Source organism: Hippoglossus hippoglossus, chromosome 24 (genome assembly GCF_009819705.1).
Source record: "Hippoglossus hippoglossus isolate fHipHip1 chromosome 24, fHipHip1.pri, whole genome shotgun sequence".
Lineage (NCBI taxonomy): Eukaryota > Metazoa > Chordata > Actinopteri > Pleuronectiformes > Pleuronectidae > Hippoglossus > Hippoglossus hippoglossus.
Window position 1 is genome coordinate 10,322,004 of NC_047174.1, and position 21,721 is coordinate 10,343,724.

The following is a 21,721-nucleotide window of genomic DNA, read 5'->3' on the forward strand; positions in this document are numbered from 1 at the left end:
CCCTTTGAATGTTGTGAAACTTACATTTTACCACTTTGATCAAATGAATGGAAGAAGAGTACATTTCTCAATTTTTCTATCAATCAATTAATCAATCAATCAAATCTTATTTGTATAGCCCACATTCATAAAACACAGTGTGCCTCATAGAGCCAACAAGGTGCCACATTAACAAGGTGTGACATCCTGGGCCTCAACCCTCGACAAGAGTAAAGAAAAACTGCCAAAAAACTCCTCAATAAAGCTTCTTTTGTTGGGAGTTTTTATTTAAATGTCACTGTATTTGTTGGCGTGGTGGAACAGTGTCTTTTTCTGCAAAAATGTTCTGAGTTCCAACCTGCTTGGCCAGGACCTTTTTCATTGGAGTTTGCATGATCCCCCAGTGTCTGTGTGGGTTTTCTCTGGGTACTGCGGCTTCCTCCCACAGTCACACATTTTGGTTAGGTTAATGACTAGACTCTAAACTGTCTGTATCTGTAGGTGTGAATATGTGTGTGTGATTGGTTGTTTCTATGTGTCGGCCCTGTGATGCACTGGCGACCTGTCCAGGCTTTACCCCACCTCCCGCCCAATGTCAGCTGGGATTATCTCCAGCTCCCCTGGGACCCTCAATGAAAAAGCGCTACAGATAATGTATGTAATACTCATTTTCTTCCTTTCTTTTCCTTTTTTTCTCTGTAACCTTTAACAATTGCTCGGCCGGGTTTGTTCTGAGGCATTCACATCCACTGCATTTAACACCTCACACCCCAAAGGAGGAAAATGTGCAAATGTTCCTGAAGGATTTATGTAACAAAGTACATTTACGTCATTACTGTACTTCATGTATCTGTACTTTAGCCAAGTCAATTTATTTCCAGGCGCAACACCCCTATATATACTGTATATGTCAAATATCTGTACTTTCTACTCCAACCCCATTTATAACAATGCATTGCGTTACATGTTCACATTTAAAAATATATATATTTCTAAAAGTAATCAGCAACAATCAGAGCAGGCATGACTCAGCCATAATGATGAAGTATAGAGCGTAATATTAGGGAGTTGGCAACACATGGAAAGTACTTCTACTTTTCATGCTTTAAGTATATTTAAAGCAAGTACTTACTTTATTTTACTCAACTAGAAAAGTGAATGTGATACTAATTATCAATTGAGTATTTATTTTGGCTTTATGGGTTTTTTCTCAGCTGTAGGTGTTGGTAACTTGTCAAACGCCTTGTCTGTTTCTGGCCACTTGCAGTGCACTCACTCACCACTCATCATGTGGTTGAAATAAAACAATAGATTTTTATGACCTGTGTTGCATCTGGCACCCCGATGAGATTTGACCTGAGCAATAACCTGATGAATGTTGTTTAGTACGCACCACACGGCTTCGAGATGTCTCTAGTGTTCAGCAAATTTCAAACCTCGAGTGATCTCCTTGTTTCCAGCGTCAGCAACACGAGTCAGTTTCTCTTCACTGTAAAATCCACAAACAAGGAAGAGAACATGCACAAACTCAATGTTTCGCTCCTTAGATGTAGGATTAATGGCACATTTGTAGTACACACACACACACGCACACTATCTGATTTATTTAGCTGGCTCTCTTCCCTCTATGCTGATCACTTCCTCGGGGGCCCTCTGAGTTTTTCGTGTTTTCTTTTTAGGGCTTCTTTAATCTCTCTTTTCTCACACACTCACATTAGGCCTGTGATGTGTTTCTCTTTTGTTTAAAATGAATAATGCCATTTTGTTGGCCAGTGATGCAGCCTGTGACAAATTTATTTTAAAAGAAAGCGCTTCATAATTTCCATTGATGTCATTTGATTTGATTGTTTTCACTGCTGCGGGCCGTGTCTGCGTTAAACTGCCTACCATCTCCTGTGAACAGCACAGAGCGGTGTCTGCTCTGCTGCTCAGAAGGCACAGCACAGGCCTAACAGCCCTGAGGAAGATATGAAAATCAAGGCTACCACTGAAACTAGTTTCATGATGTGCCAGTCCCTTGCACATAACCATACTCTCTTGTGCGCATTCGATCACTTTTAAAGATTTTTTTTCTGAGTTATGCAGCCCGGAGGAATGGCTATGGCCTGATTCTTTTCATTCAGCATCACTGTGACTTTTGCTGCATTTCTGAAACAAAAGACTGCCCTCACCCACTGCTCACCAGCCAAGATATAACAATTCACCATGACAAGTTTTGGTCTTTAAAGGCTAACTAAAAACTTCTGATTCGTACATGGTGTTTTTTCTCACAGTCATGCAGGGACATACTTGTGTGGACAATCCTGCATATAATTTTGAGACGCGTCACTCAGGTTTACAATATTGTCCTATTAAAGTTTACAGTTGTGAAGTGTAAAGTTGTATTAATTGTATTGTAAGTCTGTGTATTTTTTTATGTTTTATTCTATCAAATCATGCAAATGTATTCATATACAGTTAACACATTAACATTTACAGGGCCCTACAATCTGTAGAGTCAACAGCTTTCTCTATCCCTAGGCCCTCCATCAACGTTAAGAAAAACTCCCCCCCAATAATACCACAAAAGAAACATGTATCAGCATTCTCTCCGGAGAAAGGTTGGAAGCAACTGATTCAATCTTGCCTGCAAATTTTTTAAAATCATATCATGTGGTTTTTTTTGTGTTTAATCTTACTCTGAAATTTAACTAAATCAGATTATATAAAAATAACACAATTATAAAGAAGCATAAAATGAAAGTACTAAAAGTGTGCTATAAGGTACGGTTTTGAGTAAATGTACTTGATACTCCCCACCCCTGATGAGGGTCTCATATTCTTATATTGTTTACGTGTGTGTGTAAAAAAGAAGAGAGAGAGAGAGAGAGAGAGAGAGAGAGAGAGAGAGAGAGAGAGAGAGAGAGAGAGAGAGAGAGAGAGAGAGGTTCAGCACTACTTCAGAACTGGACAGCTCCCATAAAATCCACCATCCAGACCAGGGCGGGCGGAGCAGAACAGGACATGATCCAATCAATGGATCACGGTGGATGTGACCCTGCATGGCTGCTCTGTGGGCACAGTCTAATCACAGTGTTGTTGAACCTGCAGCAGACTCACCAGCTCTTTGCTTTGCACATGCTACCCGAGGGGAGAGCGTCACTTTTCAGCAAAACACTTAGCCCCTCGACTGCTGCTGGGAAAAGGGAAAAAAAAATGCTGAAGAAAGGAGAGGAACCCCAACGTGTCTCTTAGCAACCATTCCAGAGAGCTATAGATCCACCTATAGATCAATTCTGTGTGTGGTGTGTAGATGTTGCCTGTATAGATGGCCACAGTATGTTTGTGAACTTGCAACATGCAGACTCTTCGTCGTTGATGCAGGTAAAGGACTATTCCAAAAAAAATATTAATTTCACAAGTTTACACAAATAAGTTTACACAAAATTGAAAAATAAAATATGTATCCCGAAGGTACTGATTTACTTGTTCAGGTGGTTTAAAGATGACTGAGTCACAGATTTAGGTGTGCACATTCAAACATGGTTCCAAGAGTCATTTTTGAGGTCGCAAAAGGTGGATGGATGGAGGAATGAATTAGGGGATGTAGGGATGATTTTAGACAAAGCAAATAAAACATCTATAAAGTTGTTTGAAGCAGTTAAATCAACAAAGAATCTGAAATCTTCACGAGGAACACACATTTCTCTCAAATGTATCACCACCAAATGTTCGAGACTGTTATGTATAAAGTGAGTTAGGGGGCAGGATACAATGCACGTAGCAAAACAGTTTGGGCCCAGATTTGGCCGACACTGCCACACTGTCCTTCAGTCCACAGACCGGGTGGAATGATGTCACTTTGGTGGTCCGCTCCTATTTGCCAGCTCTGGGCCACAAAAGCCATATAGCAATACCACTTGTCAACCAAAGGTAACCCGAATATGTTTTGTGCGATCTTGGCCATATTCACCATGGGCCACTTTAGGTTCACATCCAGATGACACCTTGCCTAGATCACTGCTTGTTTGCCATAAAAGGTCCACGTTTGTTTTGGGATATTTGGGCCACATTAGGCTCTATTTTGCTCAGGCCACAAGAGGCCAGAAGTGCCACATCATTGCCTAAAGTGGCTCACATCCTGAAGGGGTTTGACTGGACACACTCAGACCTCTAATAACTTCCCCTTCAAAATTCCTCCTCCAACCCTGACTTCTTTACCAAAGATCACCAACGTTTCTTTACAGCAACACAATCTTTGCATGATGCTTTATTTTGTTCCCACCTCCTCCTCCAAAAGTGACTCCACACTGTGTCACTGTGGCTGATTCTAAACATCAGGAGTGACTTCTCTTGTTGGTGAAGAGAAATGTTGCATTACATCATGCACTCCCCCTTTTTTGGGGGGGGGCTTCAAACGAGACACTAGATGGCAACCACGTTGAGGGGGAGAGACAGTGAGTGTGTGTGAGAGAGAGGTGGGAGAGAGAGGGAGAAGTGGTGGTGGTGGGGGCGAGTTACGTCGGCGTGGGACAGTGCAGGGACGGACTGCTCATGACTCGCAGCTCGCAGCTGGAGGAGAGCTGCAGAGAAAGGGGAGAGACGGGGATGAGATAAATGATGCACAGGTAAAAAAAATTGGTGGAGCCCAGTTGGATGCACGAGTTACAGATTATCCCGAGCGAATTTGTAGATTAGATTATCGTGGACAGGTGAGGATACATCTGCAGTGGAGGGAACGCCAGAAAAGATGCGCTGCGTCCGCGGCGCCACCGGTGCGCAATCCGGCGACAGACAGAGCCACCGCCGCGCGCTGACACCCCGCTTTTAGATGGCTCCAACATTCGGGGTGCAAAACAGGTGTCAGGGAAGTGTCGTCACGAACCCCGGAAGCCGGAGGAGGTGGGAACATCAGAGGGAAAGATGGCAGCGAAATCCGATGGTCGCGGGGTCGTCGGCGGTTTCGCCCAGCTGCACAACCTGGACGAGGTGGTGGGGACGGGAGAGGACGACACGCGCAACAGCAGCTCCTTCCACATCTGCCACTGCTGCAACACCTCGTCGTGCTACTGGGGCTGCCGGAGCGCCTGCCTGCATTACCTCCGGGCGAAGGGGAAAGGGAGAGATGCGCCGCGGCCAGCGCCGGAGCAGCGCCTCTGGCTGGACTGCCTGTGGATCATCCTGGCGCTGCTGGTCTTCTTCTGGGACGTGGGCTCCGATCTGTGGTTGGCCGTCGACTATTACCACAAGCAGGACTTCCTGTGGTCGGCCCTGACCCTGTTCTTCGTGCTGGTGCCCTCGGTGCTGGTCCAGATCCTGAGCTTCAGGTGGTTTGTGCAGGATTACACTGGGGGCGGGCTTGGCTCCGTGGAGGGGCTGAGCAGTCGGAGGGCTACAGTCTGTCTGCAGAGAGACAGGTGCTGTCGCCTGTCTGTCTGGGTCTGGCAGACCGTCGTACACATCTTTCAGATGGGACAAGTGTGGAGGTAAGGCTATAACTTAAAGTTGATCCTTCCAAAGAAACAACCCGCAAAGCACAATGTTTCCAGCTGCTCTCACTCGATCCATTCCCAACTCTGTAAGCTCTTCTCCGGCTGTCACCTGGTATAACCCGGTGTTGTGGACATGACCGGGGTGAAAATCAGCACCGTGGTGATGCCACTACACTCGCCTCCTCCTCACACTCTCTACTAGGCTGTTTGGCATCACACCGACCCTTGGCTTCATACATAAAGTTGTATATAAATGCACATTATACATATATTCAAACATAAATGTGTTGTTCTCAGCCAGATGTTGTCCACATCTGCACTGACAACGCACCGCTGTGTTATTTTATCACAGTGCGCCATTGCGCTTGTGTGGGGAGGAAGAGGGCTACTTGTTCAAAGAGGGACAGGTAGTAGCCGAAAGCTTACGTGTGCGTGTGTGTGTGTGTGTGTGTGTGTGTGTGTGTGTGTGTGTGTGTGTGTGTGTGTGTGTGTGTGTGTGTGTGTCTCGCCGCTCACATACTGGCGCACACACTGTCGCCTCGTTTCACCCGCTCCTCTCCCTCCTCTCCCCGCGTCAAATACTCCAACTCTGCAACTGGAGGCCACACGAGCATCTGTATTTTTTTTCTTCTCACAAAACTACATCTTCCCCCCACAGACATGATGTCATCGATTCCTCTGCGACGCTCGACGCCGTGTGGTGCCCGAAATTCCGCGTTGTGGCCAAACACACACTGATGCGTCGCGGAGGAGGAGGAGGAGGGGGGTGGGGGGGGGGGGGGGGGGGGGGGGGTGCATGCATGCAGCTGCGTCGGGATTACTGAGGTTGCGCGTACCCGTGCGTAATCTGTGACATGTTCGGCGGCTACATTACAGTTGTAAAATGTGACACATGGTGCGCGCAGTCTCCCTCCTCCGTGTAGACTGTTCAGTCAGCGCTTCTGAGCAGCGAGTTGTTTTTTCTCTTTGGTGCAGACAGACGCAGTGGCTGGCATTTAAAGGAAGAAAGTAACGCATGACGGCCGCTCTGAGAGGGCCAACACTGCCAGAGGCGGAAAAAAACATGTGAAGCAGCGCACCGGGGAGAGTCAGTGGACACAATCTCATCCTGTCGATCAGGTTTACCGGCGACGTCTGTGGTGTCTGTTCTTTTGCGCATCACAGACTGAGGCTGACCCCTGCTTGTTTTTGACACCAGCTTCCTTACACACATGGATTAGATGATTGTTTTGGCGTCTAACATGAAGACATTCGTGCCACGGGCTAAACTTCTCCTTTTTGCGAAACAAAAAATCACGCCACAAGCTTTGAAATGAGACACCCCTGTCGTCTGGTTTCACCTCGCAATTCTGTCTTGAGATAAGCCTCATTTCCTTTGCTTGAAAAGAGCATCATCACTCTTCATCCTCTCTCAACATTGGTTTCTCCCGTGAATCAGACAATCCACCGAGCGTCTCTCCTCAGACTCGTTTTGAGCCACACCTGAAGGCTGCTGTATGGATCAGCTGCAGATGTATTGGCTCAAGTTTACTTACTCCAGTGTGGTCCGATTGATTATTTTTGCTCATATCATCTGTGGTGGAATGTAGACAGAGAGAGAGTGCTGTGATAAGGGGCCTGTAAGTCCAAGGCATCGGCTGTGGTTACACTGATTGATACACTAAATGGTAAATGGTCTCTATTTCTCTATTTTTCGACTCTTTATGATGGCTCACAGCACTATACAGTTTTGCCATTCACACACACACACACACACACACACACACACACACACACACACACACACTCATACAGTGCATATCTATGTGCAACACTTTCTCTATCACACATCACTCACCAACTCCGACACAGCCGTCAGGTGCAATTCAGAGTTCAGTATCTTGCCCAAGGACACTCAAGCAAGCGGAATGGGGGAGACTATGATCGAACCGCCGACCTTCTGTTTAGTGGATGACCCGCTCTACCTCCGCCCCTTATTATACAATTAAACCTTTGAGTAAGAGCATCAGTCCAAGGCAGCTTTCTGAGGTGACACTGGAGAAGATCCAAAAGTCAGGATACAAACATGACATGTAATAGTACATTAGATGCTTTGTCATGTCTCACTATCCATGTGTGCATAGTATACAATATGTCCACCATATTGCTGACATTGTGTTTCAATTGTAGCCCATAGCTTTACACAAAGACCTCAACTTCAGATTTACAGATATAGCAGTAACAGTTACAGACTGAAGATCAACCAAATTGCATTTAAGTAGAAGTAGAAGAAACTCAAGCCCTGAAACGGGCTTATAAGGAACTCGAGGAAACATAATCTGTTGGCGTGTATGTTGTGACAGTGTAAAGCCCGGGGAGAGCGATCATTGTCAGGCCACCATCTCCCTTCGGACGTGATCCTGCCGGCTGCTGCGTGGTTCAGGGTTGAGGGTCAAAAGCTGCTCTTGTCAGCTAAGCGAGAGTTCACGACCTAAGACCCACAGGGCTGAAAACTTGATATGGAGATTATTAGTCACCATGAGAGGCCGGTCTGCCATTAGGTGGCATATGTTATCCCATGTTAATGGATTTTCTGGGGTGTGAATATATATTTAACAGGGTTCAACTTGATATCTGAATTCTGAAACATAGGAACATTTTATATCATGTGTTTGGTATCATAAATGATCATTTACCAAGCAGCTATCACGGCCATCCTTTGGCATCCCTAACAAGATGCTACAGCGTCAGTTTGTGAAATGTTTTGCTCTCATTAATATGAGAAAACAAGCTGAAGTGCTGACAGGAGTCAAAAACACGGCCTCATCATGTCTCATTACTCCGTTCTATTTCTAGTTCCACATTCAATTAGCTGCTTTCTCGCCGCGCACCTGAGGACCGAGCCGATGACAGAATCGCCAAAGCTCATTTTGCAGTTACCCCCTCGTTAATTGTCGAGGATTCCTCTCCCCCAGTCTGTAATCCTGCTCCGTCACTGGCTCTGCACGGCCCTTTCATGTCCGTCCTCCTCGCCCGTGACTCACCGGCGCTGCCGTCGGTGTCTCCTTAAGCTCTAGAGATTCCGCTCACGCGCTCAGGCACACAGTGGATCACACTGAGGTCTCCTGGCAGTGCGATGGACAGCTTAATCAGTGTAAACCCAAATTAGCATCTGACTGAGGAAGAACTGCATCCATCTCCTCCCCCTGAGGAAAGCCAAGAAGAAAGTTTTATGAGCTCTTTGTTCTTGAGGAAATCCCAACAGAATTGGATGTTGGTGTTGTCGAACTCTGCCGATTAAATCTCTTACAGCGGGGTAAAAAATATTGTATAATAGGCAATTTTCCCAAATCTTCACAAACTGAGCAGAATTTCTTGTGCCAGTTGAGAACAACGGGTGCCAGTTGAGAACAACTGAGCAGTGAGTGTTTTTAAACAGATATCAGACGCCCAAATTTGCCAGATTTTTTTCATCAAGATCCATGAATTTCTCCCTCGGAAATCTATGAACACATCTCAAAAACACCCTCTGTCACAATGTTAAAGAAAGTGAAAAAAAAGTTGTCCGGATCTGAATCTTTCATGTAAATCTGTCACGCGGCTTTTGCTTAATCCTGCTGACAACCCAAAAACAAACAAACAAACAAACAAACGAGTGGACAGGAGTGAAAACAACCTCCTTGGTGTAAATAATTGAATAGTTCAACATGTTTAAACAATTACATATTCAAAAGGGACACTCCACTGACAATACATGAAGTTCACCGGCGTTATCTTGGCTTGGGCTTAAGAATTCAAAAATTTTAACCGAATGTGAGAATGGAGGTTCTATGGAAGCTTTCTATGGAAATGCACTAAGTAAAAGCATAGTGGGAAATGTAGGATCCAGCATTTTCTGGAGCTTTCCCCTGAACCAGAGACTAAAGGTCAAGACATCCTCACCTCTGCCTCTTCAATTTTGACAACTCATTGTTTAGGTGGTCTTTGGCCACACGGAGGCCCCCATGTTTTAGGGCAGTGCAAAAATATACATAAATCTCCCCAACATGTAGCCATAGTCTGAGAAATCCATGTCCACCCAGCCTCTTTAACCCTGTTGCCCCATTTTAGCCTGTACCTCTAGAAGCATATATGTACATTTTGGGCAGCTATATACATTTTAAAGGTGCCGCATTTTAGTGTAGCAAAACAGTTCTTTTGCAGGGATCTGTCTGACGAACCTTAATTCCCCCCCTTCTCATATAGCTTGTAATCATTTTGACATTTGAATGACAATATTAAAGATGGTGATTATTCGTCCAGATACAATATGTTAAACATGACTGTGGAGCTGTCCAGTGCTGAAATCACTGCGCCACTGTTGTTTTCATTAAGGGAGCTGTCCAGTGCTGAAATCCTTAGCTACAGAGAGATTTTAATGCTCTATCTTGGTATTTCTTTTTTTAAATTCATGAGGCCTATCAAATTAAAGTCACAGAGTGTTATAATGTGTATATGCATGACAGTGGGTATTGATTTATACTGTCTCATTGGGTGTCACATAGTCCCCCAGGCAAATTCAACACTGTGTCGCACCGCGTCCTAACCACAAATGAGACGTTATCTAGAGGACATGAGTCATTTTGTGATATCCTAAATGATACTGGTTTAATATTTTATTGAGAGCACAGACACAAACTGTGAACTTACATTACACCAAAGCTCAGTTATTGACAGGGTATTCAGCTGAAGAACACAGTGCTGCATACATAGTAGATTTTTACGTTTGCTTTGGATGATCGATGCATTTTGTCTAAAAGAATGTCTATGGGTCAAATGAGATTGATTTGAAACTGCTTAAAAGGCTGATAAACATGCAACTGTACATATGTTTCTCAGTTCCTCTTATTGTGTCACTGAGATTGTAGAGTCATGTTCGATCTTCTCTATCGAGGAAATCTCCAGACCTGCAGGAGCCCAAGGGGACTCCCCCTCGTGCCCCTGCACAAAATGTTTATTAACACCACAAATCTGACGCTCGGATTATGCTTTGATCCAGAACAAGTGTGTGCGCTCACCATCGAGTGAACACGAAGGAATTGCTTCATGGTTGACATCTGCCTCTGTTTCCTTGCCTGGTAAATATTAATACAGACTGGGAAGGACTCTACAAAAGCCCCTCTTGGCTGGCAGGGCTGCTTGCTGTTGCCAAAAAGGTTTTGTACATGCCGCGAAGTGAGACATTGAGATGATACAATGCAACCAGCTGCCCTGTCATGTAAAAAAAATGCCGAGGGGGTGAAAGCGGGAAAAGATGAAGGCTTGGATAAATTGGTGACAATCCATATAATTAAGTATTAAGAGTTTAAAATGACGAAAGATGGGAACATCTTGTTCTCGCCATAGCACTGGAGTATTCTTGGAGGAAAGGAAACAACTGATAGATGGCTCGCTCTGACTTTGGCAGCTTATTTAGTTTGCTGGCAGAAAAAATAGGTCTGAGAATTTCCTTAAGAATCCAACAGTTTTCCAAGGAATATGAACAAAACATAGTGTTTTGACGTTAGCATATTTGAGGGTGTAATTTAAGAAACGCTTTAAAATACGTAAAATACAAGACCCTGAATGCATTATATCCTACAAAGAAGAGAAGATGAAAAGAGCAGACAAAGCATAGAAAACAGATCTTTATTGAGGTATACATCTGCTGTGTGTTATTTACGGAGAGCGTCGAAAAAAATCTGTTGTTGCTCTGGGACACGTCGGTGTAACGCTACTCATTTTCTCATTAGCACTGATAACAGGGGACAAACCTTTAAAGTCAGCACTGCAAGAAAACCCCCAATTATATGACAGAGCAGCCAATCAGAATGCTAGAAACAGCGGCTTTCTTGGGAACCTATCCCAGCTGGAGGTAAAGAGACAGGAAAAAAGCCACAAATGACACCAAAATAAACGCCTCAGCCATTCAAGTGGCAGAAAAAGAGAGCGGGATCCGGAGAAGGGATTCAATTGCTGTTTTGGTAAAGTGTAATCAGGATTTGGAGTTCAAGCTGGGTTATTGAATTAGAGCATATTGCTGGAAAATACTTGAATCCGTCTGTGGTATTTGTTTGAATCAAAATGTTTCACCTCTTAATAAACAGACAGATGGTTGATTAAACTGTGTCATAAAAAACGAGTTTAAGCAGAATGCTGTTGGTGACTCTACCCGAGTAAAACCTTAAATAAAGGAGCGATGGTGATTAGATTCTCATTTCTGCAGGCGATAACACCCGCTGTTACTGCTGAGAGCTCTTCAGCTCAGTGCAGGGTGAATGAATGGGAGATAAAAAGCCTACGATGATCCTCGCTTTAACCGCGTCAGGCCTGCCTCCTGAGAAAAACAATATTTTAGTGGAGGCCTCGAGGCCCTAGGTGTTACAACCTTGCTGCCTCTCAACACCGGTCAACACACAGAGACAGCGTCGGACTCGGGAAGGAATATTAATCACGTGGGCAGATAGGTTAGCAGACAGAGATTTGTATGCAGATCACATACGTATGTGTATGCACAGTCCACTCCTCAGGGGAGTAGAGGCTGGCTCTGTATTTAAATACCTCCTTGTATGCAGCCACTTCCTCGCTCACAGACACAGGGACACACACACAGAATGACATGTTTGCATTTCTTACACCCTGGTCACCAGCTTATCACAGGGCCAATATACGAACAACCATTCTGCTGAATGTCTTTCATTTAACAATGGGATCATTAAAGGACAAAACTTCTGATATTCCATAATTTTTTATGTCAAAAATAGCATGAAATTACATGAGCAAAATAAGTCAAGCCTATTTGATCAAGTCTGTGTAGCCAAAGTCTGGTTTAACTTATTCCTCTCTGCAACAGCAATGTGATTTGTCCCTTCATCACAATGGACTTGTTTTTTTCTGTCCGTTTTTCAATCGTCAGCAGGGAATGCAAAAACTACAGGACAGATCAATATGAAACTTATGTGGTACGCACCAGGAAAGAACCCATTCAATTCTAGTGTGGATCCCGATCAGGGGGCAGACCCAGGTTTTTCGTTTTCCCACTTTCTTTAACATTTTGACATACGGAGCGACGCCTGCGAGCTAGTTCAGGCAGCCAACTCGAGCTGCGCCGCCCCAATCATGTGACACACATCATGTGACATACCTCACTCTCCACAGCCATCTATAATACACACCCACCTTATCAGGTGGTCTATTTAAGCGGACAGAAATTTGCCTCGCTGCTGCAGTATTGCTAACAGTCGCTTCAGCCCCTCCACCACCCCAGCTTCCACCTGTAGGCTCCGGTTACAAGTATTTGCTCATCACTCCCATCATTCCTGTGTAATCATATGGGGGAGTGATTAAGTTGGAGCCTAGACGCCAAACACTAAACATGTTCTACTGCTGCAATAAACGTTTGAACATGAGTTGTCTGACTGAAATGTTGTTTTTCAGCAATTTCCTTAATTCCTTAAAGGGACTGAAATTTATTAGTGTGCAATTTGGTTTACACCAAGTTTTGTACACCAAGTCTCTCGGCTCTGTCATTCACTCACATGGCTTATCCTTCCACAGCTGTGAGGATGACACCCAACTAATTCTCTCTTTTCCCCAGTCTGAAACACAGGTAGCAGCACGAATCTCTGCCTGTCTGACTGACATCTCTCAGTGGATGTCCGCACACAACCTGAAAATCAATCTTGACAAGACCGAGCTACTTTTCCTTCCAGGGAAGGGCTCTCCCAAAAATCCCAACTGTTTGCTTTCCTGGCTCCCAAATGGTGGAATGAGCTCCCCATTGACATCAGGACAGCAGAAAGTCCACACATCTTCCACACTCCACCTTGGTTAAGGAGATGATGTCTAATAACCACCGGCAACTCATGGTGTTTATATTAAAAAGGATAATGCTGTTTGGCGTTTTGAAGCTAATGTATTTACATGAATCTTGCTGTTCTGGGTTTGTACTCTCATGGTTGAATGTAGGTCGTTTTGGATAAAAGCGTCAGCTAAATGATATGTAATGTAATGTAATGGTGGTTTGGTTTTAGAAAGGGAACGGCTGGGCCTTGGCATCGGTATGCACTCTACACAACCACCATCCTGCCAGAAATATACAACAATACTACTGTATGTGTCTTAATCCGGTGAAAGCTGAAAGTAGTCCCCTAGTACACCTTTTGGTCATATTTGAGTAACGCCTGATTAAAAACTACAATTCTCAGATTTGTGACCCATCTCGAATGATTTGGGGTCTTCAGTAGGAACCAATCAAGTGATAGGAAAGTCAGTTAGTATTGTGAGAATGACACATTAATAAACACATTACTGCTTGGGGTCTTTCAATGGGCATTAGTGGACCCTTAGTAACCCTAAGGAAAATATAGAAAAAAGCCTTTACAGCCGTATCCTTCATAACATGTTTCGAACATACTTGCCAGTATTTTATCAATTTGCTCCTGTGTAAGCGAACATGTTTACACTCCTCTGTCCCTGCTTGCTACAGTTGTTGCGCTCATGTTTGTGGAACATGGCTCATAATGCTGTTGGATTTACTGACTTTGAAGACTGCTGTTTGTTCAGCGGTGTGTGTGTGTGTGTGTGTGTGTGTGTGTGCCGAGTTCTGTTTGGCAATTACATTGGCCGCATCAGTTCAATTCTCAATCTTCCCAATGCAACCGTCTATTCTCCTCTAAATCTGCCCCCCTCGCCACTTCGCAACAAACACACTGTGCACGTTGTGTGAATGTTTTTTTTTCTTCCCTGCATTACTCCACTCCTGCATATTCTACTTCAGAGAAAAATCATTACCTGGGCCCAGAGGATATCCAGCCTGAGTTGAAACGCTCACACACAAAAGGCTGCTTTTCATCAGGAGTCCCCGATCCAGTAGTTATATTCCTAATATATATTTATGCCTCAGTTTCTCCTGAAAATAGGTGAGGCACACTCCCAGGTGAGCTATTTGGGATCATCAGGTGTTCTCCCCGCACACTCTCTCGATCCATTAGTGGTCCTCGTAAGCTCAAGCCATCGCATTACCATCTGTCCTCCCTATGAAGTTAACATATGTTTTTATTTTTATCCCTCCCTATCACTTACACCTATTAATGTTCTTAGGCTCCTCATAAGCCTTTTATCCCACTCCATCCATCTTGGAAGGAGACACCACACTGCGTCTTCCCCTGTTCCGTCTTATTATTTCCTCATTTGCTATAGTTAGAGGCTCTCCACGCCGTGTTCTCAAAACCCACGTCCCTCACCACTAGTTAAAGTCATCATGGCAGCTCCCTCCCCTCCATTTTTCTCTTTGTGCCTGCCTCTCCCTATGTTGCCTTCACATAAAGCTGCATTTGACCTCCATTTCTGTCAAGGAAACTGGAGCATCTGGCTCCTGCCCCATTACAACTAAAAAAAAAACTCCTTCTTCCTCATCCTGCCATACCTTCCATCTTTTACTCCCTACAGGGCCCATTTTCAGATCTCCCACGTTCTGCCTTCCCGTCACCTTTTCACTTCTGCGCCCCTCTCCTGACAAAACGTCTCATTTCTCGAGGAAACTGCTGTGCCCCGGTTCACGAGTCGGTTCTTTAGATGTGCAGCTTTTCACAGTCGTTTAATACTGTGCTGAAAAGACTACACTTGATACAGCCAGTCAATACAAAAAGGGAGACGTTATAAACAACAGTTAAATTAATTTTAAAGCTGCACCACCACCAAATGCAGTTATTCCTGAGACTGAGACCCTCTCATGAGTGAGATGCCCAAATGAATACTGAACTGAAAGCCTGGGCCTTGATATGCATTACACCCTTCATTGACTGCTGGTGAAAAAAAGTCGGTGACCGCCCACTGTATACTGGATCAAGTAAAGGCCTGTCTGCAATTTCACACTGCAAAAAGAAATAGAATAAATGCTGACAAATACAGATAGATAACTTCATAAATAATAAAATAATAATAGATAAAATAATAGACTTTTTGCACTTGATAAGCTTCCATGCAGACAAAAATTAGACAGGTAAATACCAACACTTTATTTTGAGTTAATTGGCATGACACATTCCCAAGCACCTTATGGAACCGTTACCATCGCAACTAAATGCTCAAACCTAACCTAAACTTAATTCTAACCCTAATCCAATAAGCAAATCTGAAGCCTCTAATAGGAAAAAATTAGGACCAGCCAAAATGTCTTCACTCCAATGGTCCATGCTCAAATGGTCCTCACAAAGACACAAAAGATAAGTACAAGTACACACACACACACACACACACTCATATCTGGGTTGTGTCTTGGAAGCTGCATCAGCAGTGCTCGGAGACGACCACCATTGTTTGAGTCTAATCACGGTCGACGCTCCAGGCATCAGTTTGATAAACAGACAATCTCTGCTTATAAATAATTGAAGAGCTCCTTTAGTTCTCTCTCGCTCCCACAGTGTCTCACTTGCAGGGCTTCACAGTTGTCTCGTCTCATTCTCCTACTTGTATGTGGTGATACCCTGCTTCGTGAGCTGTTAACGCTCACTGAGGAAAGAGGAATGTGAAGACGCAAGTCAAAAGAGCACACTCCTTCCACAAAATCACTGCTGTCGTGTGTGCTCAGCGTCAGCTCACTGGATGTCAACATGCTAATTTGAGAATGAGACGAAAATGATGACAAAACCATGCAGCCACTGTGATAGTGAGAGAGCTACAGTCAAATACAGACTTTCAGAAATCTGTTAACAAGCAAACATTAACACACACCAGGATGTTTCAGCTGATTTTAACAGGAATTTCAAAAGCACCGGATCCAGTCTAAACAGATGATCAGATGTTGGCTTTAAGAGTTTTAACTTCCATGTGCTGACAGACAATTTCCCATTCCACAATTTCAATCTTTATGTGACGCTAAATTAAGCTGAGCTAAGCTAAACATCTCCTGGCTCCATTTTAATTTGTGGCATACATACACAAGTATGGTATAAATCTTTTCGCCTAACCGTCGGCAAGAAAGCAAATTATTATACTTCTTACAATGTTACTTATAAACTTCTTAAAAGGTGTTTTTTAAATTTTGTTTATACCATATTTGTAATCTCACTTGCATCCATGTGCATTCAATTCCTTCTGACTTTTCACATGTGCCATATCCTGTAAGAAAAAGATGATCTGGCCCACATAACGTTCGGGGCTTTTTCATATTTAGGACAGCTTGTATTCAGGCCTCCTGCTCAGCAGTCCATTACTGTCCTTACTGTGTCCTTCCTCTCCTTCTCATGGTTGTGGCTGGGTAGCTTTTTCCTTTCTCCAGGTGGCCGTGGCCAGCCAGGAGAGCTAAATTGGATTCTTGAGGGGGATCTGAGACGATCGCAGTAGCGAGGTCATAATCAGATAGATGTCACACATTATCACCTCCTCAGGCCAGACAGGGACAGCAAACCATGTGAACTTCAGATTTCAAAGCTCAGACCGGTTTTTCTTTGCTCTTTGCTTATTTCCCTCCGTCCTCATCATCAGTCTTACCATCTCATCTCTTTGTTTCTGCTACATCCTCACCTCCCTGTCTGACGCCAACAGAGGGAATTTCATGGTAACAGCAGCCTTTATACCTCAGGTCCTGCAGATTATTAAAATAAACTTTGGTCGGGATGTTTGTATGTTCAGGCAAAAGCAACAGGAGCTCGCTGATGTCACTTGTATGTCACTTACAACTTCAGCCACCTGCCGCTCACTCACACTGTACAATGTGTGCGATTGAGTGAGCATGTGTGAGTGCATGTATAGGAGGTGTCAAACTTTCAACCTATACTGCAATGAGTGTCGAGAAGCACTTGACTCATTTCATATGGTATGGTGTAAAACATCTGATGAGTTGCCGCGATGTTCTGCAGAAAGATGAGGTGTAATATTGTTAATCAGATTATTAAAGATTCAGATCCTCTTAAGTAGAAGCCATTTTGAAAAACTAGGTTTGCAGCACTTTTAAATCATAAGTTACAACGTGTTGTACGGGTAGTGGAAGAGGCATCAAAGACAATATACAAAAACAATAATTATGCATTAAAGATGAATTAAATATACAAGAAAAATAAGTAAAAACCATAAGAAGCCAATGATCAATTTCAGTTCTTCTTTTGACCTTTCAAAATGTCCTGAAAAGGCAGACCAATTCGATTTGATTTGTAACTAAAAAGGTTAGTTATTAATTTCAATGAATTAGATATCGTCAAATGTCAAAGTCTGCGAGGAGAACAGGAAGGGACCAAGAATTGAGCCTTGTGGAACACCACAAGGGGCTGGTGATGAAATGTGATCATTTATGAAGAAAGTGAATTTCCAGTTCATACGATTTAAACCACTTGTATGTGGATCAAGATATCCCTGATATCACAATGTCAAATCAAATTATATTAAATGCACAACAACTATTGCCTAAATATTATATTTGTGAACACACAACCATGTAAGTGGCATGCACACATTCAATTTACTGTAATTCCTGATAATATATATTATGTACCAGCAAACTGTAGGCGTTTAGCATGGAAGGCATATTTTTCTACAGTATGAACCACCAATTTGGGTCCAAGAACACTGTTCCTCTTTCTTCTTCCTCTGCAGTGGTTTTAAGATGAAATAGAGTCAGTGATATATTTTCAGCCACCGTGTCTAAGTGGATTAGTCCAGTATTCCTTTAAGGGACATAACAGTTTAGAAACTGCTACTCCAGCTCCCTTGCTTCCATATGGATTACAGGTTTGGAGGAAACAAGAAAAATTACTCCATAAATATTTCTGTCAGCGACAGCTGTTGGTGTTGTTTACTTAGAATAAAACAAACAGCTCCTTTTTAAGTAAAGACTACTTGCTCAAATATATTTATAGTATTCATACTTGGACAAGGACACGGAAACACAAACGAGACGCATCTCAGTTATGTGTTTAGCTCACTCTGTCGCTTTCTCTCATCTACACATGCAGGATCCTTGATTACATATGGCTAATTTACACATTTGTAACCTCACGAATAGTGACAGGCAAACACATTTCCTCACAGCTCTCGTCTTTTTATAGTTGCCAACCTGAAAATTGACAGCAACCAGGCTTTCTGTGTTGCCTTCCCTCATATTTTTGCAATAAATGGCTTCATGCTCTGTGCAGTTTTAGAACGGGACAAGATTAGCGGGATGTTTAATCATGGAGCCTTTTGAAATAAGCTTAACATTTCCACAAGTGGAAGGCAATAAAAAAATAGCACAGGATTTTTCTTTTTCATCTGCACCAAGGAGAAAGGTCCTTGGGAATTTAAAATCAAACAGCACTGTCAAATGATTGAGTGTCTGTCTATTGATTTCTTTGGGACTTCGTTTGATATGTGTTTTCTGTGCAGGACTTTGAGGCTTTTCCCAAAACATTTATTTTCAAGAGATGGAAGGTTGTTGTTTTTTCATCCTCTCTGGCAGTTTTCCCTCACTGCCATGAGAGATTCCTGCCTGGTCTTTGTCTTTTTTTTTGTTGGCATGGCGGAGCTCTCTCCTCTCTCTCACCTCCCCACTGGGCACAAATCTCTGTTCTTTGAAGACAAGTGAATGTTACAAAACACGGAGCAATATGCAGCACTGTCATGCACCACAGGCTGACAGCAGACATAAAATCTACACTGTGATTAGTTCATGCTCATCTGCTCATTCGTACGTTTGCACCATGACTATATTTTACTCCAGTAATGAGATGTTCAGTCAGTGTCGCCCTCAGGATCTTTTAGCACTTTACTGGAACAGAGACAGGTGGACAGAGGGATAGTTGGGTGTCCCTCACTGCTCTTTAATTATTTCCTTCTTTATTTAATTTTTTTACAACTGTAAATCAGGACGTCAATCCTGTAAAACATTTATATTAGAGCTAGACAGGTAAATTGGCTGAACCAGCATAAACCAGCTTTTTGTGTACATTTTGTTTATATATTCCTTCAGATTTTTACCCCAATTTTTCCCCAATGTTAATTGTGCTATAGTTTTTTTTTTGTGTTTAGTTTAGAAAAATTACTAACCATAAGCTTCTCTTCTGGTTAGATCATTTACAAACAATTCTCAGTCTGGATGTAAGGAGAGTATAGGCTAGCATATATTATATTATGTTATTTCTGGTTTTGGTTCATCAACTTTGACAATTTCCTTCAAACCACATTGTCTACATGTTTAACATGATTATACAAGGCCAAATATACCATAGAAAACACAATTAACTTGGATAGGAGGCTTAAATTTCAGAATACAAGTTGATGTAATCATTGGTCGTGACCTTGGCAAATATTTCTGCACTTCCACCAATAAACTACATGTTGTGAAGTGTCATGTGTCTACAGAGAACATATATGTGTATCTTTTTTTCGATTTATTAACTAACACTAATTAAATAAATGGCAGCTAAAATTGGCATTTTGGAACATTAGAAATGCTCACTTACTCGTGTGTAATTTTAACTGAGTTTCATTCAAACCTTGCAACAATATAATTATTCCACAGTACATTTTATATTATTACATGAGTATTAATGATCCCCACAATCGTAACGAGTCTTGTCAGCGGGAACAGTTTTATTGTTTTACCCATTATGGCTCCATCATCTGCATAGTTGCACATACTGTACCTGTTACATTACAACCAAACGCTCATAATGGTGCTCAGTCATTTTCACACTGCAGCTGACCATGTGTGTGTGTGTGTGTGTGTGTGCATGCTGATCTATGTGTGTGTGTTCCCCTCCTGGATTTGGACTGATGCTCACGATTTGATGACTTTTAAAGTTGCCCCATTAGACTTTTTCACATTCATATTTTTCTGTCCCTGGGCCATAGTCAGAGAGTAAGGGGACATGTAGATGTGTGCATGGAGAACTGTTAATGAGGTAATGCCCTGCTGGAGACTGTGACCTAGATTTATAGTGGACTCCAGCACTGACCAGTCAGTACAGTGGCAGCGCTTTGCTTTCATGTGAAACACACTCGGCTCCAGCCATGCGTTGAGAATTGAGGACCCAAAAGCGCACCATTCCCTCTACCACTCTGTCCACCCTACTCTCTCTGCCCTATATTTTTCAACAATATATACTTCAACAAGAAAAGATCACTTGGAGGTGTGTTGCAGTATATTGAGGTTAGTGAAACACAAAGATGGGCAAATAGATTCCATCAACGAGAAGCATCTTCACTGGTGGAGAAAAAGCCTGCAAATAGTTGATGGAAACAATGTCCATTAACGTCATGGTGGTCATGGTGGTGATGGGGAGGTGTTTGCTTGAGTAATACTGGCAGAAAGATGGTTCATTGTGGTAAAAACTAAAATCCTGCACTCAAGCATTTTCTGACTAAGAATTTGCATCGATAAAAAAGAACTATCCATCCACGCATCTATTGAACCATCCATTATCTATACTGCTTATCCCTTTGAGGTTCATGGGAAGAACATGAACCCTTTAAAAACACTAAGAAGTTGAATTAAAGAAGAACATACCTCCACCAAGGCCCAACAGTTCCACAATCAGGGAATAATTCAGGGATCATCAAGATTCATTAATTATTCCCTGGGAAAATGGTAAAAATATCGAAAAACGCCCTCGTAATGATCTCGTAATGTTAAAGGAAAAAAAAAAACAATCCTGGATCTCCCCCTTCAAACAGATCCACACCAAAATTGAATGGGTTCTTTCCTGACCCATACCAGATCCTTCCACCAAACAAATAAACAGGGGTGAAAACATAACCTCCTTTCTGGAGGTAATTAAGCGTGCCAACCACTGAACCTTAAACTTAATAGTAAGTCAGTGAAACTACATTAAATGACACACATATCTCGGTAAATATGTACATATTGTTTTGCAGTGTGCTGGGGCAGAGGCATCCATGTGTACCCTCTGTCCAGTGAGGTAGAAAACATTGTCTGCTCACAGCCGTCCACCTGTCTGACCTGCCGGCTGCGATGCTACAGTGTGCAGCCTTGTCACAGGACGACCTCTGTGACTCACGGTCGTCTGAGCAGTCTGCCTCTGCACCTACACTCTGCTCCACCTCCGCGTCTCGGACACGAGTTCTGTCACTTTGCCATCGGTCCCTCCCTCTGTCTCGCTCTCGCCTTCCTATTCCTCTCTTCCCCAGACCTGCCCCTGGTGGGCCTTAGCGGGGCAGCAGGCGATGACAGTTGTATTAGCAGTCAATTGCGAGTTCACTTTCGCTCAGCCCCACTGAGACTCAGCAGCACCTTCTGTGCCACAGAAACAAAGAGGGAGGAAGATGAGGGGGGTGGTAAA

At 43.2% G+C, this 21,721-nt stretch overlaps 1 protein-coding gene across 1 annotated transcript in view; it reads left to right on the plus strand.

Moving 5' to 3' along the window:
• Window positions 1-4,881: 4,881 nt before the first annotated feature.
• Window positions 4,882-21,721, plus strand: part of xkr6b (XK, Kell blood group complex subunit-related family, member 6b) — a 46,834-nt gene continuing 29,994 nt past the window's right edge. The window contains exon 1 of the mRNA XM_034579613.1: window positions 4,882-5,444. Coding sequence (XP_034435504.1) covers window positions 4,882-5,444 — 563 coding nt within the window. The remainder of the gene's footprint in view (window positions 5,445-21,721) is intronic.